Source organism: Frankliniella occidentalis, unplaced genomic scaffold (assembly GCF_000697945.3).
Source record: "Frankliniella occidentalis isolate FOCC.00 unplaced genomic scaffold, Focc_3.1 Scaffold22, whole genome shotgun sequence".
NCBI lineage: Eukaryota > Metazoa > Arthropoda > Insecta > Thysanoptera > Thripidae > Frankliniella > Frankliniella occidentalis.
Genome location: NW_026267152.1, coordinates 391,673 through 406,933, shown reverse-complemented (window position 1 = coordinate 406,933; position 15,261 = coordinate 391,673). Strand labels below are relative to the sequence as shown.

The window sequence follows — 15,261 nt, the reverse complement described above, 5'->3', positions numbered from 1 at the left end:
CCCCCCTTCCCTCCTCCGCCCTCCGACCCCTTTCCCCCTACCGCCCTGATTATATGCAAAGCGCTCCCAGTCGCGGTGAGTGACTACCACAAAAGTCACCGCCAACCGACGCGCCGCCGCCACCCTCGCCATGGGGGTGGCTGCAGGTAGGCGGCTGTGGTCGTAGACGCGGTCGGCTGGGTACCCGGGGGTGCGCTTACACTAGAGCGGTGTGGGGGTGGAGGTTGCCGGTCGCTGTCAACGCGGACACCATACGCTCGGCGTATGAGCCTGGCCTGCAGGTTGTCGAGGGCCACAAAGGTGTCCTCCTGGTGGGCACTTTCCCCATCTAGGGGTTGGTCTTGTAGGTGGTCTAAGGCCACAAAGGTTCCACTCCTCATGGTTGCCTGTGCAACACCTCCAGGCCCTGGAGGCTCTAGGGGGTGGAGTGGCAGCGGTCAACCGCCATGGAGAGTTCCTACTCCTGGGTACTTAGTATCTCTAGAGGTTATTGGTCTTGCAGGTGGTCGAAGAGCAAGGAAGGTTCCTCAGTGGGAACTCTTACCACCTCTAAGTGTTTGATCTTGCAGGTGGTCGGAGGCCACGAAGGGGTCCTCCTCAGAGACTTACTACCACCTACCACCACTAGGGGTGCTCTGGCAGGTGGTCTAAGGCCACGGTGCTAGGAGGCCGCGTCCGTTGGCGCTGAGCTCCTCTATATTGACAGGTCCCCGCCTCCTTTCTCTTGCATTTATAATCACCCTCCCTTCCCCCCTCCCCCTCACTACCCCCTATCTGGTCGTCGATCACCCCGCCGCGGCGGCCCGCAGCCCCCGCCCGCGCGCCCCGGACCTCAGCCATCAGTTACAGAGCGTTAGTTTGGCGAGCCCCGCGGCGACGCTTGACAGAGTCATCTGGCCTAAAGGCATCGATCGTACTTTCATTATTCGATTCTGTGGAAGGGAAATTATCCGAAGGAATGATTGTGATGAATGGAGCGCTCTGTCCGCTCCAGGCGCGCCGCCACGTCGTCGTCCACCCTCCACCACCGCCGCACCGAGGCCGCTTTAATTTTCTGGCATTGTCCTGCTTTTATTGAATATCCCTGGTTAGTTGTCTTTGTTTTACACGGCTCTTGTGTGTCGGTTTTTGAAGGAGGCGGACAATAAAGCGCGGCTGTTGTGTATGTGATGTGATGTCTGTGAGAGTGTGTTCGTGCAGAGTGATTAAATTCCGGGCTGTACTACTCTGCACTTTGTCGGAATATTCAGGATACCTTGATTCATCACGAATACGAAAAGCGGCTGCTCGTTGAGGGAGTCATCGGAGCCTCACATTCATGAAATAACATAATGACAACGCGCTGCTCGCGGAGCAAGCCGGTTTGGAGAGCTCGTTTGTCTGTTCGTCCTCCCCCCATCATCCCCACTCTCGTCCTTGCTCCTTGGCGCACCGCCCTCGACGGAGGTCAGCGGTAATTTTTCAGTAGGGACACGACGCGGCCTGCGCGACGACGGCGCGGCGATGGCGCGAAGGCGAAGGGGTTTTGTCGTTCGGCCGCGCTCTTTGTCGTGTCGGCCGGGAAGGGTTTTAATTTTAATTGACTTCCACCACCTGTGTTTCAGTGGAGAGAAGGAGGGAGAGGGGAAACAACACAGAAAAATTCGCCTTCTTGGCGCAAACCGACAGGAGGAGAGAAAAGGAGTCAGTCGGGCGAGGCCCTTCACCTGTTGATGACCTTTGCAACAACAGATCTCAGATCCCTCTCTTTTTTTGACTAACAACGAAGGCGACAGCAAGTAGTCCTCGGTGTAAAAAAAATAGAATGGTTATTTGGTGCTACAAAGAATGTAAGTCAGCAGACAAAGGAGCAAGACGAGCAAGATACTTAATTTGGCGAATCTCTCGCGGTAACCTTTGCGTTCGACGACTGCTTATTTTCTCGAAATACAGTTCCAGTCACGGAGTTGAACAGAGGGCTGCCGTCTTCCACATCGAGGAGATTAGCCTAGAGACTTGGGGCGAAATAGAGATTAAGTAGTGTATCAGGATTTCTCATTTGACCCTCCTGCCGGGCTGGTGTTGGTTCTCGTCTTTCGGAAAAAGGGGTGCACGCTAAAGAGGGAGGAAAAGGGGAAGAAAAAAAAGCTAAGACAAAAGCAATAAAAGAAGAACAAAGAAAGGGGTAAGGCAGGAACAAACACTTCTTGGAGGGAAACCCAACACCAGCGGAAGGGAAGCCGCAGCGGCGGCGGGGTGAGACACCCTCCGAAGGTGCCGGCCATAAATCGCTAATCAAAAAACGTTTTCTTATTTACATTCGTTCTTTTTCCTCTTTTACTTCTCCTTCGCGCCCCGTGGCCCTGGCCGCCGCCGCCGCCCCCTGCTCATCTCACCCTTTCCCTTTTTTTCCAACCCCTGAGGCCGCGTCGGTTCGTGTCTTAATCTCATCTCGATACTCCCTTTCGCCCTCTCTTCCCTGCTGTTCTTATTTTCCGAGGCGCGGCGGGGCGTTTGTTGTCTGCTGATCCCTCCCCCCTTTCCTCCACCCTCGCCGCCCTTCCTCCGTGCCATCCCTTCATGGTCCACTCTGCGCCCCCTCCCCCCCGCGGGCAGGGCAGGGGTTTGAGGCGCCCCCTGCCCCGCCTCACCCCACCATACGGACTGGGGCGTCCATAGCGGCCGTAATCCGCAATCATCAGCTTGAGCCCCAGCGGTGGCCGGAGCGAGTAGGGACGAGGCGGAGCGGGGCGGGGCGTCATCGGGTGGGGTGGCCGGCCCCCGCAGGGGGTGGGTGGGACAGGCCTCGGGGGGAAAGGCAGGTGCATGATAAGGGTGTGATTTCTCTGCCCGTGGCACCCGCTGCGGCATTGGGTCACCCAACCCTGCCGAGCCGAGGTCTCTTGTCATTTCCTATTCCTTCTCCGTTTTCCATCCCCCCCCCCCCCTACTACAGTGTCCCTTGTCTTTTGATGCCTCCCTCTCCTCTCCCTTGCACTGGCCCCTCTTTTCTTGCTTTCTCTCCCTGTTTGCACAACTAGTCTAGCCCGAGGCTATAGTTATTTTACCTAAAATCTCTTTTTGTTTGCAGACTGAAATTGCCAAGCGATTAAATGCAATAATCGCCCAGGTCCTCCCATTCCTAGCACAAGAGGTAAGCATGTTTTCTATGATTGAGATTGAGATATGGTTTCTTGCAACCGAAATTTTTCTTATTTTTATAATTTATCCTTTTGTTTTATTACAGCACCAACAACAAGTTGCAACTGCAGTGGAACGTGCAAAGCAGGTTACAATTTCTGAACTCAACGCTATTATTGGGGTGAGATTTTTTGTTTTTCTTGTTTCCTCTATTGGTGGCTTGGTTGATAATGTAGAAATGTCTTGACTGGGTACTGTATATTGAATGAATGCATAAAATGTAAAGAAATGCACCGATGGATTAAAAAGGGAACTTGTGATTGATTCACATCAGGAATTTCTTCCCTGTACGGGTGTAAAATCATTGAAGTATAGTCTATCATCCCGCTGAACATACCTGCATGTTAATATCTTGAGTCTTTTAAATTATTGTTTTTCATTTTGGACAGTATGCATTTTGCACGCAACCCGTAACTTCTGAAGCATGATTAAATCTATCAGTGTTTTTATCTTGTATGGATTCCTGTTGGGTTTCTCTATATCTTATTCTTGTCATTTTGACCAAAACTTGAGCCCACGTTATTGTTTTTCGTAAACTAGAACTATTTTCAAATTTGGGGAGTTTGGTTTTTGAAAATTGAAGAACATTTTAAAAATAAATTCATTAATCAGTTTGAAAGATAGTTTTTTTAAAACATTTAAGGTGACATTTTAATCAACTAGTCATTTTTTTAAAAATTACGGATACAAAAATATGTGGAAAATGTCAAGGTTTTAATTTAATATCTTAATGCTGAGGAGCTGGTTTTTTTCTTCTATTACGCTGTTTACTTCCTGAAGTAGTGTGTGGTAGAGGTGATGGTTTGCTGATGTTGGTATTGTTTGCCCCATTAGCAACAACAGCAGCAGGGACTTCAACAACTTCTGGTAAGTGGCAGTATAATTGCTGCTTGCTCTTTCTGTCTATCTCTCTACCTACTGCAGCTCCTTATCATCTTTTGACATACTTGGCCACATTCTGAAATTATTGGTTTCTAGAGAATGTATTTTAAAATGATTGACATCCTATACCCTTGTGGGAGACTGTTAATGTAAATGCTTGCTGTTGTTGTCCATATTTTAATTTCTTGGTTGTGGTGGCTCAAGTTCTGTTTACAAATCTATATCTTGGTTTCTGGTTTCTTAGGGACTTTAAACTTTATGTTGTGTCATGGTGAGCGGAAAGTTAAGAAAAAATACCCATTTCTTTAGTGGACCTTTGTTTCTTTCCAGCAACAGATTCACGCCCAACAGCTTCCTCACGGCGCACATGGGGCTCACCCTGGAGCTGCCCCAGGCCTGGGCTCCCTAGGGCCTCACCCTGGGTTGGGACCTGGAGGTCTTCTGTTTCCAGGTGCCTTAGGCCCAGGAGCGCCGGCACACCCGTTACTTAAACCAGACCTGCACGCCCGAGAGCCCACTGACCTGGCCACTAAGGGGCCAAGCTCTTTACCAGATGACAGACTGGTACGTAATGTAAGCATTAACATCAAGTACTCAAGTTTTCTCTACCTAAAAATAACAAAATGTCTGGAACAAATCTAATTTTTTAAATTTAATTTTTTGGTTTCCAGAGAACCTCAGTCTCTCCTGGCCAAAGGGACAAATACAGAACCCGAACTCCTGAATCTAGTGATGTGAAGAGAAGGAGAGAGGATAAGTTAAGTCATCATGTGAGTATTTCTGGTATACAACCTATTTCGATTATATGCTTAAATCATCTTTGTTACTTACAATTTTATATATTTTCTCAGGGAAGTGAAGGGGAGAAAAGTGATGCAGATGCTGATCCAGATTTGGTAGTAGATGTAGCAAATGAGGTTGGTATAGTTAATGCAAGTTAAACATTATTATTGAAGGATATATTAAGGATTTGGTATGATATTTCTTTTAACATTTCAGGATCCTAACTCTCCTCACGCTAATGGAGCCCATGCTGCTGATGTACGAGAAAATGGTGACAAAAGTTCTGGAAGTAGCAGAGATCGAGAACGAGACAGAGATCGTCCACCAAGCAGAAGTGGCTCCAGCTCAAGTCGCAGCACACCCTCCCTCAAAAGTAAAGATGTAAGGCCCGACCCAGAGTTAATCTTCTGTTGCCGATTATTTTTGCTTCCAGCACCTACAACAATTCTGACTTTTGTTACATTTATTTGCTCTGCAAATATGTTTGAAACTCTTCTCAGTTTTGATACCTAATTGTAAAACTGTATATTATTTATACTTCCATCACTTTTATCTTTGCTGGAAGTGCTTTAACTTTTTTAACTCCCTCAAATGCACATGAAGAAAATTGTATTTTCTTCAAAAGTAAAAACATCAGGATGGCATGAGAGGAGACTGAAGCTTTCTCTCAAGCTGTTGATGTGCTTGTGTGCCTAACATACTAGAAATATGTTAGTATTTGATGTTAAATTGTATCCTGGTGCCGTTTACCAGACCAGTTTGAAAATTGCCACCAGTAATTTACCCCACATCGCTTTTCCTACCCAACACTTAACAAGCTGCTTCTTTACGAATTTTACATCATACTAACAACCATACACACACCAAGGATAAGGTCTTTATCATGCTTCTTGCTTTCTATTCAGTCACCCCATCCCTCATCAATACAATCAGTTTATTCTCTCTCTGTCTTGAGGAATCACAGACAGGGTAACTCTTTTTATTTGCGAGCTCCAATAGACAATAATATCGTTTTCAGGCGGACAAACCCCCCACCCCACACCCCACTCCTAGCGGTGTGGGGCCCAAGGGTCTCCACCCACCTTTCTCCCCAGCGCCGGCCCCAGCCCCTGGAGCAGGCGCACCCAGCCCCTACAATACCCCATCGCCGTCCCCCTACGCAGCACGGGCGGGTGGGCCAGGCCTGGTACGCTCCTGGCATGATTCTCATTTTCTGAATTGAATTTTATTCATTAGAAGCATGTGCTTTAGTAGTGAATCAATAATTTTCCTTCTCTCATTTGTTAAATTAAAACATCCTTTAAACATAGTAATGAGATTGTAGAAGCCTCTTTAGAACTTGATGGTAAAAGAGATGACTCCATACATAAGAAATGTTTTGATCAAGTCAAAATAATCGTCATTGACTCTGCCATTTTACATCTTCATTCCTTGGATTGTATACTGCTTTGCCCTAACCTTGTCATTTATGTATCATCAAGCTGCCTTATCTTCCCAAGCAACTCAGATTGAGCAATTATGGGTGGAAATGTAGTAGAGTGACAGTTTGTTGCCATTACCTATTTCATCCTGTGGAGATTGAAATATGTTGTGGTGACTAATTGGTAGCAATGTCACTGGACTACAATTTGACCAATTATTGATAAATCTGTTTTACTTGGGTTTCTACCATTAGTTACTGAACTCTAGAGCATATTTTTTCATAGACCTGATTATTTTTATTTTTAAATGCATGTATGGAAAACATAAAATTTCCTCAATTACATTTCTTTTATACTTGTCTTTCTTCCTATCTCTTTAATTAAGTAAACCTAGCTCTTGCTGTTATTTAATTAAAGTAAAATACTCTTCTTCATGTTAAAGCAAAGGTGCCTTCTACACACCTTATATATTTGTGGAAATTTAACAGCTTGCCTTTTTATTTTATTACTTTCACAATGTTTGTGCTTAGGTATTATTTTCCTTTTATTTGAGATGTTTACTCTTAATTACTATTGCAGCTTGGATTTGATGCTCACCCTGGTACACGAGCACCACCTCATGGAGCTAATGGGTTGGGTCTCCCTAGTGGCAAACCGTAAGTTATGTTTTCTTGAGATTGATGTATTGTTTTTTCTTACTTTACGTATAATCATACTTTCATTTTTATTCTTAGGGCATATTCATTTCACATGAATGGTGATGGCCAGCTACAGCCTGTACCTTTCCCTAATGATGCCCTTTCTGGTCCTGGAATCCCACGACATGCAAGACAAATTAATACACTTGCTCATGGTGAAGTAGTCTGTGCAGTCACCATTAGTAATCCAACAAAGTATGTTTATACTGGTGGAAAAGGTTGTGTAAAGGTTTGGGACATAAGCCAACCTGCTAGCACCACTCCTGTTAGCCAGCTTGACTGTCTGGTAAGTAGTATTAAATCAGGAATCAGTCATTTTACTAAGCCACACCTGTTGTAATTTTTTTCTTTTTTTTTCCTATTAGCAAAGAGATAACTACATCAGATCAGTAAAGCTTCTGCCAGATGCTCGCACCCTTATTGTTGGTGGAGAAGCAAGTAATCTTAGTATTTGGGATCTAGCATCTCCTACACCAAGAATTAAGGCTGAGTTAACATCAAGTGCTCCTGCCTGTTATGCTCTTGCCATTAGTCCAGATTCAAAGGTATGTATGACAGACTTTTTGAATGTAGTTATTCAGTTGCTTTTGCCTTCAAAGACTGAACTCAAATTATTTTTTTGTCAAATCTCTGTAGGCATGCTTTAGCTGTTGCTCCGATGGCAACATTGCTGTTTGGGACTTACACAACCAAACCTTAGTTCGACAATTCCAAGGCCACACTGATGGAGCGTCCTGCATAGACATTTCTTCTGATGGTACTAAATTATGGACTGGTGGTCTAGATAACACAGTTCGCTCTTGGGATTTGCGGGAAGGTCGGCAGTTACAACAGCATGATTTTAACTCTCAGGTAATATTGTGAAGCACTTTTGTGAATTTGTGGTTTTCTGCTGTCAAACCAAGTTTTATTGTTTAATATATTTTCATTGTTATCTAATTGTTTAGATATTTTCTCTTGGCTACTGCCCAACTGGTGAGTGGTTAGCGGTTGGAATGGAGAATTCAAATGTGGAAGTTTTGCATGCTGTGAAGTCGGACAAGTACCAATTGCATCTTCACGAATCGTGTGTTCTGTCATTGAAGTTTGCTGCATGTGGGAAATGGTTTGTGTCAACTGGCAAAGACAATCTCCTAAATGCATGGCGAACACCTTATGGCGCTTCCATATTTCAGGTATTATTATTTAATTGGGTAATCCTTCAAAATTTCGTATTTAACTCTAATTATACAAAAATTATTAAATTGACAATTTTTTTCAGTCAAAGGAAACTTCATCTGTACTCAGCTGTGACATTTCTGCTGATGACAAGTACATAGTTACTGGGTCAGGAGACAAGAAAGCAACGGTTTATGAAGTTATGTACTGAAGATGCTGTGAAATTTTGAGTGGCTTGAATGAACTAAACAGTGACAAGTGCTACTTTTACTCTACTCAAGATTCATCTTTTATTTCATCAAGAGAGCATGTCTCAAACTATGAGTGGAGTGAAAATGCTTAATTGTACGTATAAAGTGAATCGCGGGTGCTCTCCAAGTGTTCGTCTTCTTTGGATATGTATTAAAATACATACCAAAAGCGCTAAAATTTAATTTCTAGTTTCATGTACAGTAATAGCTGAACTAGTTTAACTGTAAGGCCAATTGTGTGAATCATTGTGTTACTTAATGCGTGTTTATGGGAAGCAACATTTATTGTTTGTGTTCCTGTTTGAACTTCATCAGCAAGTTCAACCCTCATTTTGAACTTTGAGAACACTCATGTTGATTGTTTTTTCATAGTTCATTTTAAAAATGGTATCCATTTTATAGCCAAAAGTCTCTTGCAGAGTTTTAGATTAATTTTTGTAATGGTTTTTCAATGCTGTAGAAGTGTGATACATGTTGACCATTTTTCTGTTGTTTAAGTTTAACTCCTCAGCAGGAAAGCTGGCAGGTACCAGCTGCCACAATTATTTATACTTAATTATTTATGATGATACAAGCAATTTTTGTAAGTCAATTCTTTTTCTTGGCTGTCCGTTTTGAAACCGTGGTTCATTAAAGCAGCTGCAAGTCAAGCTCTCTAGGTACACTTTTGTGATAGCTAAAATTGCTTTTATAATTTTGATCCATCATGATACCTAATTTTCACTGACTTTTATAGAAAATTTTGCTGCTGTGTCCTGGTAGCAGCCAATATCAAAACCTCATTTAATAGTGCGAACGTCACATTGTTGAGAAGGTTTTCTGTTTGTGAGTTATTAATGAAATCATGTGCGTGAGTTATTCTTAATTATTGCATCTGTGATGTTCCTTGACTTGTTTTTTTAGCTCTTAGACATTTCTCACCCATGATCTGAAATTCAGTATTACTTTTTTTTTCATGGTTCTTTTTGAAAGAGATTCAGACAAGCCTCCAAGCAATCAATTATTTGTGTCTATAAATAGACGTTACTATTACAGTACTGCAGTTTCAAATTAAATCAATGTACTTGTGCGTTCTTCCTAAGAACACAACTCCAACTGTATTTGTTACAACATAAACCTCTAAAAACCCCTGATGGTATGTAACAATCCCAACTTTCTTTGCAGTAAATTCTACAGAAATGTGTTCCTCTTTGTCTTTTTATGTCTGATACAATTAGTTGTTCGTGCTATTAAAAGCCTGAGGTGCTATAGTACAAAAGTTCATAATGATGTGGAACCAGAAACACATTTACGTGGCCTACATATCAGAATGATCAGTGACAAACTGCTTCCTCTATTTTCATTTCTTTTTCTTTTTTCTGTTTCAATGAAAAACTGTAAGTGCATATGTGATACAATAAGGTTCAAATGTAGTTAAGCGCACAGGTGTTATAATACACACCACTAGTGTTGTGTGTGTGTTTGTGTGTGTGTGTGAATGTATGCAGATTTGTGATCAGTGAGATTGTTGTATTGTTTCTGCTGTTGTATGGGTATTTGCATTGGAGCCTTAATTTAGTATTAGAATTGTGTACTTCCAATGTTGTTCTTGCCTTTAGTGCAGGATTACACAACAAACTTGCAAATAGTGTAATATGAAGAATTTTATAGTAACTGTTGCTCTGTTGTGTAATTTATTTGTGAAGATATCTCTCCATATTATGTTCAACATTAGACTGTTGATGCAAAGGTTTTCGGAAGGAAAATATTATATTTTGTCTCATAAACTTTGTAAATTTATTTTCCTTGTACTAAAACTCTAGCTTTGGGGGGTTTCTTTTTCTGTATGATTTGTATAATTGACACTTTAATCCTGTCGACACCAATCTTACCCAGTGCGAAAAAGTTACAAAAGTAACATTATTACTCTCTGTGGGAACCAGGTGAAATAGAAATAGTCACAAATAGTCAAATAGTACTCATTATGGACTCTCTACACTTACTAGCACACTCTCAGGTGGGTCAACCAAGTTTACCTTGCACTGAAGTTGTGAAACTTCTGTGTAGGTTAGATAAAATTACCATATCAAAAGTATATTTATCTTTTGTTGAGTTACCAATGGCTCTACTTCTGGTTAGCTTCATATGTATGGTACTTTCATTCATTCTCACTTCAAGTGTTCTTATCCTGAGAGGAAAATTAATATATACAGATAGGATCAATTTTATGAACTTTATTCTTTGATCTTTCACAGTCCTCTTACTCATAACATTTAAAAAATTCATCATTGGAACAAATCTTAAATAACTATGAGATACCTAATAACATTATTTTACCATGCGCAAATAAAACAGCACCATCAATAATGCACAACTATTTGTTTGACCCAACGAACAGGTCCATATTTTGAACTGTGCAAAAGTCTTGGATAGTTTAGGTTTGAGAAGTAATAAGTCATTCTTATCACAGCCACAATTTAATAGTAGGTTTTTATGAATTTATAAGGCGAGGGCCCTTGTTCCATGATGAATTGATGATACATCATCCCATAACAGAACAAACAAAAATTCATGAGTTTTAAAGGAATGGTAAAGATAAGTTTGTCACAGAGAGTAGACTGTCGGGGAAGCAACATTTTCTACTACTGGGCAGTTATGTGATGTATAACAAATCTTGCAGTGGAAGTTAAAGGAAAATACTAAGCAAATATTTTTCCAAGGTACCTGACTTTTTCATTTATGTAGAGAAATCCTTATTTTGAGGATAACACTTTCAGAATTATATTGATGGCAAGATGAATGAACAATAATAGTCTGGACAGAGTTCTGAATACACAGTCAAATATATGACAACAGTCTTATTTATTCTTGTTGACAGTCTGCTTACTGCAGCTCCACACTGCTAAAAGTGAGAATTAAATATTAAGAAATACTTGTTATCGAAAAATATGACAAGACGTTATCACATCCTGTTCCTAATATATTATTTCCTTCTACAAATTTTTGGGTCTTTCTACCGACTCTATCCAGACTGGATAGATGTTAAACTAACATCTTTCATTATTTTGACACGACTATTCATAGTTGAATTCCAGCCCTTCTTTTATTTTAATTGGCAAAAAAATCTTTTGCTATCCATCTTCAAACAATTAAGAAAGGCACTCCCCGGAGAAAAGGGAGTCGTATAAGCCACTACCATTCAGTCTTCAGGAAACATACAGCATTTTGTTAATGGTCACAATCTCTATCTATCTTCTCTGCCATAAGCATTCAAAACTCTTGACATGCCTATGGTTTGTAATAACTATTGATTCACAGTGGTATTTGTTCACAGTGTCTTGATCCCCAAAAATCATAATGCGTCCTTAAGATAGTGATTTACAGAGACAGCTTGTTTTAGGAGAGCATCACACAAATATTTTACGAAAGTTTATCACGTGTGTCCGTTTACCGAAGTTCAATTTAAAGCTGTCTCTGAAATCACTGACTCATTTCACTCGAAATCCTCTTGAGGCAATATCACGGGCGGGCCGATAACTCCCACGGCGACATGGGAACGAAGGCCCCGTCTGTCCTCGCCCATGGGTGTAAGGGATGGGTTGGGGTGGACTGGGGGGCTGGCACAAGGGGGAGGGGGATTGGGGCGGTGGGAGGGGCCGGCGGCGGGGTGTGAAGGTACGACTTGACGAGCTGCTGGAAGTTGACGGAGATGGTGACGGGATGGAGCACGACGCCAGGCTGCACTGTGCCCGCCGTCGACCCGCTGTCGCGCGCGCTGCCGCCGTCGGACAGGAGGTCGACGTCCATGTAGGGCGCCAGCGTCTCGTAGGACACGGTGAGCGGGATGTAGAACGAGCCCTTGGCGTGCAGCACAAAGATGGGCACGCTCGCCTGGGTCTGCTGGCTGGACGGGTGCGACGGGGCGGTCGTGGCGGCGGGCGAGGAGCTGCGCATCCGCTTCATCGAGATGCCCACCCCGCCGTGCTCCTCGGAGAAGCGCTGCTTGATGGTGTTTTTGAACTTGTAGCTGTGTTGGGAGTGCGAGTCGGGGTACGAGTGGTGGTTGCCGCCGGGGTGGTCCGCGTGCGGGTGTGGGCTGTGACGGTCGTCGTGGGGGCCGCCCTCGTGGACCTCGTCCGCGTAGTGCTGCTGGTGGCCGCGCATCCCGTGCCCAGGGTGGTACTGGTGGTGTGAAGGGGAGGGGGAGGGGGGCGACGAGCACAGGATGTCTCGGAGCTGCGAGGCGGCCATGCTGGCCATGCTGGCGGCCAGACCGTGGTGTTGGTGGGCCAGGGGATGTCCTTGAGCGGGCGAACTCTGGGTCTCGTCGGGGCTGGTCCCCGGCACGCTCTTGAACCCTCCGCCCCCGCCACCGGCGCTGCCGCCCCCGCTCGTCGTCGGCCCGTAGCTGCTGTTGCTCCCCGACGACGAGGTGGCCTCGCCCGGCTGCCGCGTCCGGGGGAAGTTGAGGCGGTCACCTGCGGGACAGATGGAATTCGTCAGAATTAACAAAGAACACTTGGCGGACTTGGCGTCCTTTTTGTGCTACAGCGCGATTCTTATCAGGATTGTACAGGCTAGCCCATCGACGCAGTTCTTTATTTTGGTTATAGCGACAGGATGCAGGCAGGCGAACCGGCCTATCGTCGCTTACCGAGGCGCCTTAGGGACCATCCAGAAAGTACACCCGTCATTCACCGTTACGAACCTATCAAGTTGAGCCTCTGCGAGCTCCCATAGCGCCTGATAGGTAGGCAACATCTCGCCTGTAGTGCATACATGTATTGCGGGGCGGCCTACCCTGCGTCTCGCAGGCGCCTTAGAGAAAACGGTCGTACTTTCTAGACGATCCCTCACGTCCCCTTGCGAGTATGCAACTCGCACGCACTCCCGAATCCGGCCCGGTATAACCAGAAGAAAGAAAGGCACCGATGGGGTCCCAGTATGGGGTCCTGGTGGGCTATGCTGGGCACCTCACCTTTGACGATGCGGTCGCAGTGCTTCTGCAGGTGGCTGATGAGCTTGACGCAGAGCGAATCCTTGGCGAGGTAGCCCTCGACCTCTACGAGAAAGTGCATGGCCTCCTGCATGCACTCCTGGTAGCCCAGGCGGTAGTGTTCGGTGACGATGGGCCGCACGACGGGTCTGAGAGCGGAGTCCGCGGGCGGAGGGGTGGTGGTGGTCTCGGACGCGGCCTCGGTCTCCGCGGCCTCTCCGCGGTCCGAGCCGGGCGACTGCTCGCACTTGGTGACGCGCAGGTCGCCGGGGCCGGGCCCTGCGGTACTGCAGTCTGCGGAAAGCAAAAGGAGGCCGTCAGGATCTAGTCGACATCGAACCGACGTCAACACGGCAAAATTGACGTCGCTCCGAGATCGTTCCGATGTCATTCCGTTCGTCGCACTCACCGACGCCCGCCGCCAGGTTGGCGCGGCTCTGCAGGTACTGCATGTGCTTGATGGCCATCTCTATGATCTCGGTCTTCTCGACGCGACCTCGGCCCTTCTTCAGGTACTCGGCGGGGATGAGGCGCGACAGGTCAGCCAGACAGTTGTTCATCCGATCTCTGCGTCGCTTCTCGATGATCCGGTGCGACATTGGGTCCTGGATCAAGAGAGGAGGAAGAATATGCTGTAGATCATTACACTCTTTCTGGCTTTAAAAGTGTACATTACTCCAAAGAAAAAATATTAGTTTCCTGAGATACACTGCAAACATATAAAATTCTGGTAGGTCCCCTCTAAATATGCAAAATTTCAAGCGCGATCTAGAGGGAGCACGGACCGTATGTGATTGACTTTGATTGTAACAAGGAGGAACAGGACGTTATGGCAAAATTACCAAACCCAAATTTAAAAACTACTATTTTCCCCAATTTTTGTTTCACTAATTAAAAAAAAAACAAAAAAACGTACGTACTCAAAAAATAGCGGGTATGAAGCCACTACTTACCAAAATTCTGTAAAACCCTCTAACGGCACCTGCAAACCCACCAGATTGTATTTTACAGTGTAGCTCTAAAATAGTCACAAGAAAGCATGCATAAAGAATATCTAGACATAGCAACCTCATCAGCATAGCAGTACAGTGCACTGCACCGACTAAAAGCAATCTCAGTAAGTGAGAAATCAGCAAATCAGAAATCATGCTAGAACCACCATTCACGTTTTTCTAAATGGTGATTCATGCATACAATTTGTTGAGTTTTGAGTAATGCCCTGATGTGATAAGCTTGTATCTAGTTAGAGAGTATAACTAGTTCTTCGCGCCAGTAATATTCGTGCCTCTTATCGTTGCACGTCTAACTCTTTACCGGTTGGCTGGGCAGTCCCCCTCCCCCCTCCCTGCGTAAGGTACTAAAATTGATACTGTGGGGCCTCCACGGCCACGTGCCGTATGTTCTCGAAATGGGTATCGTTATAGTCTTGGCGAGGTTCGGGTCACGTCGGGTCGGACCTGGTGGCGCATTCCGTGTCTGTGAAGCGCACGACGTGTCGGAGTAGGCGCGCGTGCGGGCGAGGTCACCGCGCCTGCCGCGGCCGCGGGATCGGGCCACGGGGACGGTAAGGAGCGGAGCAGGGCTTCCGCGGGACGGCGCGGGGTGGGGCGGGGCGAGGCGGAGCGGGGCGGGATGAGGCGACGTCGCCGGGGCGATCGCAGAGTGTGCGGACGTGCGCCCTCCCTGCGCTCATGACCATCCGCGCGTAGCTGCGGCTGCATCGCGTCGTATCCAGTGGCGGCGGAGGCGCGGTGCAAGTCCGCACACGCGCGGCGCGCAGCCCCCGCGCCCCGCGTCCTTCACACGCCTTGCCACGCCTCAGGCCGCCCCGCCCCGCCTGAAGGTAAAGTAAGAGTCTAGGCTTCTAACGACACCACTTTATGGGGCGCGGGCTGCGGCGCTGACAGCGGCCT

The 15,261-nt window shown here is 45.6% G+C and overlaps 2 protein-coding genes across 10 annotated transcripts in view; one reads left to right on the top strand and one right to left on the bottom strand.

The window, feature by feature from the left end:
- LOC113209438 (protein groucho) overlaps positions 1-10,139 on the top strand; it is a 37,020-nt gene extending 26,881 nt beyond the window's left edge. Inside the window, exons 5-18 of one of the 6 annotated variants that reach the window (XM_026426946.2) lie at positions 3,071-3,133; positions 3,227-3,301; positions 4,015-4,047; positions 4,399-4,635; positions 4,734-4,832; positions 4,914-4,979; positions 5,062-5,226; positions 5,864-6,031; positions 6,846-6,922; positions 7,001-7,250; positions 7,330-7,509; positions 7,601-7,816; positions 7,912-8,139; positions 8,226-10,139. In XM_026426946.2, coding sequence (XP_026282731.1) covers positions 3,071-3,133; positions 3,227-3,301; positions 4,015-4,047; positions 4,399-4,635; positions 4,734-4,832; positions 4,914-4,979; positions 5,062-5,226; positions 5,864-6,031; positions 6,846-6,922; positions 7,001-7,250; positions 7,330-7,509; positions 7,601-7,816; positions 7,912-8,139; positions 8,226-8,333 — 1,965 coding nt within the window. In that variant the 3' untranslated portion in view covers positions 8,334-10,139. Of the gene's footprint in view, positions 1-3,070; positions 3,134-3,226; positions 3,302-4,014; positions 4,048-4,392; positions 4,636-4,733; positions 4,833-4,913; positions 4,980-5,061; positions 5,227-5,863; positions 6,032-6,845; positions 6,923-7,000; positions 7,251-7,329; positions 7,510-7,600; positions 7,817-7,911; positions 8,140-8,225 lie in introns of all 6 variants that reach the window. The other 5 variants (XM_026426948.2, XM_026426945.2, XM_026426950.2 and 2 more) reach the window with 5 other exon arrangements.
- Positions 10,140-10,571: 432 nt separating this feature from the next.
- LOC113209439 (hairy/enhancer-of-split related with YRPW motif protein) overlaps positions 10,572-15,261 on the bottom strand; it is a 15,286-nt gene continuing 10,596 nt past the window's right edge. For all 4 annotated transcript variants that reach the window (XM_052264959.1, XM_052264960.1, XM_026426952.2 and 1 more), the window contains 3 exons: positions 13,758-13,953; positions 13,331-13,642; positions 10,572-12,830 (listed from right to left, as the gene is read on the bottom strand). In XM_052264959.1, the coding sequence (XP_052120919.1) occupies positions 11,872-12,830; positions 13,331-13,642; positions 13,758-13,953 (1,467 nt within the window). In that variant the 3' untranslated portion in view covers positions 10,572-11,871. The remainder of the gene's footprint in view (positions 12,831-13,330; positions 13,643-13,757; positions 13,954-15,261) is intronic.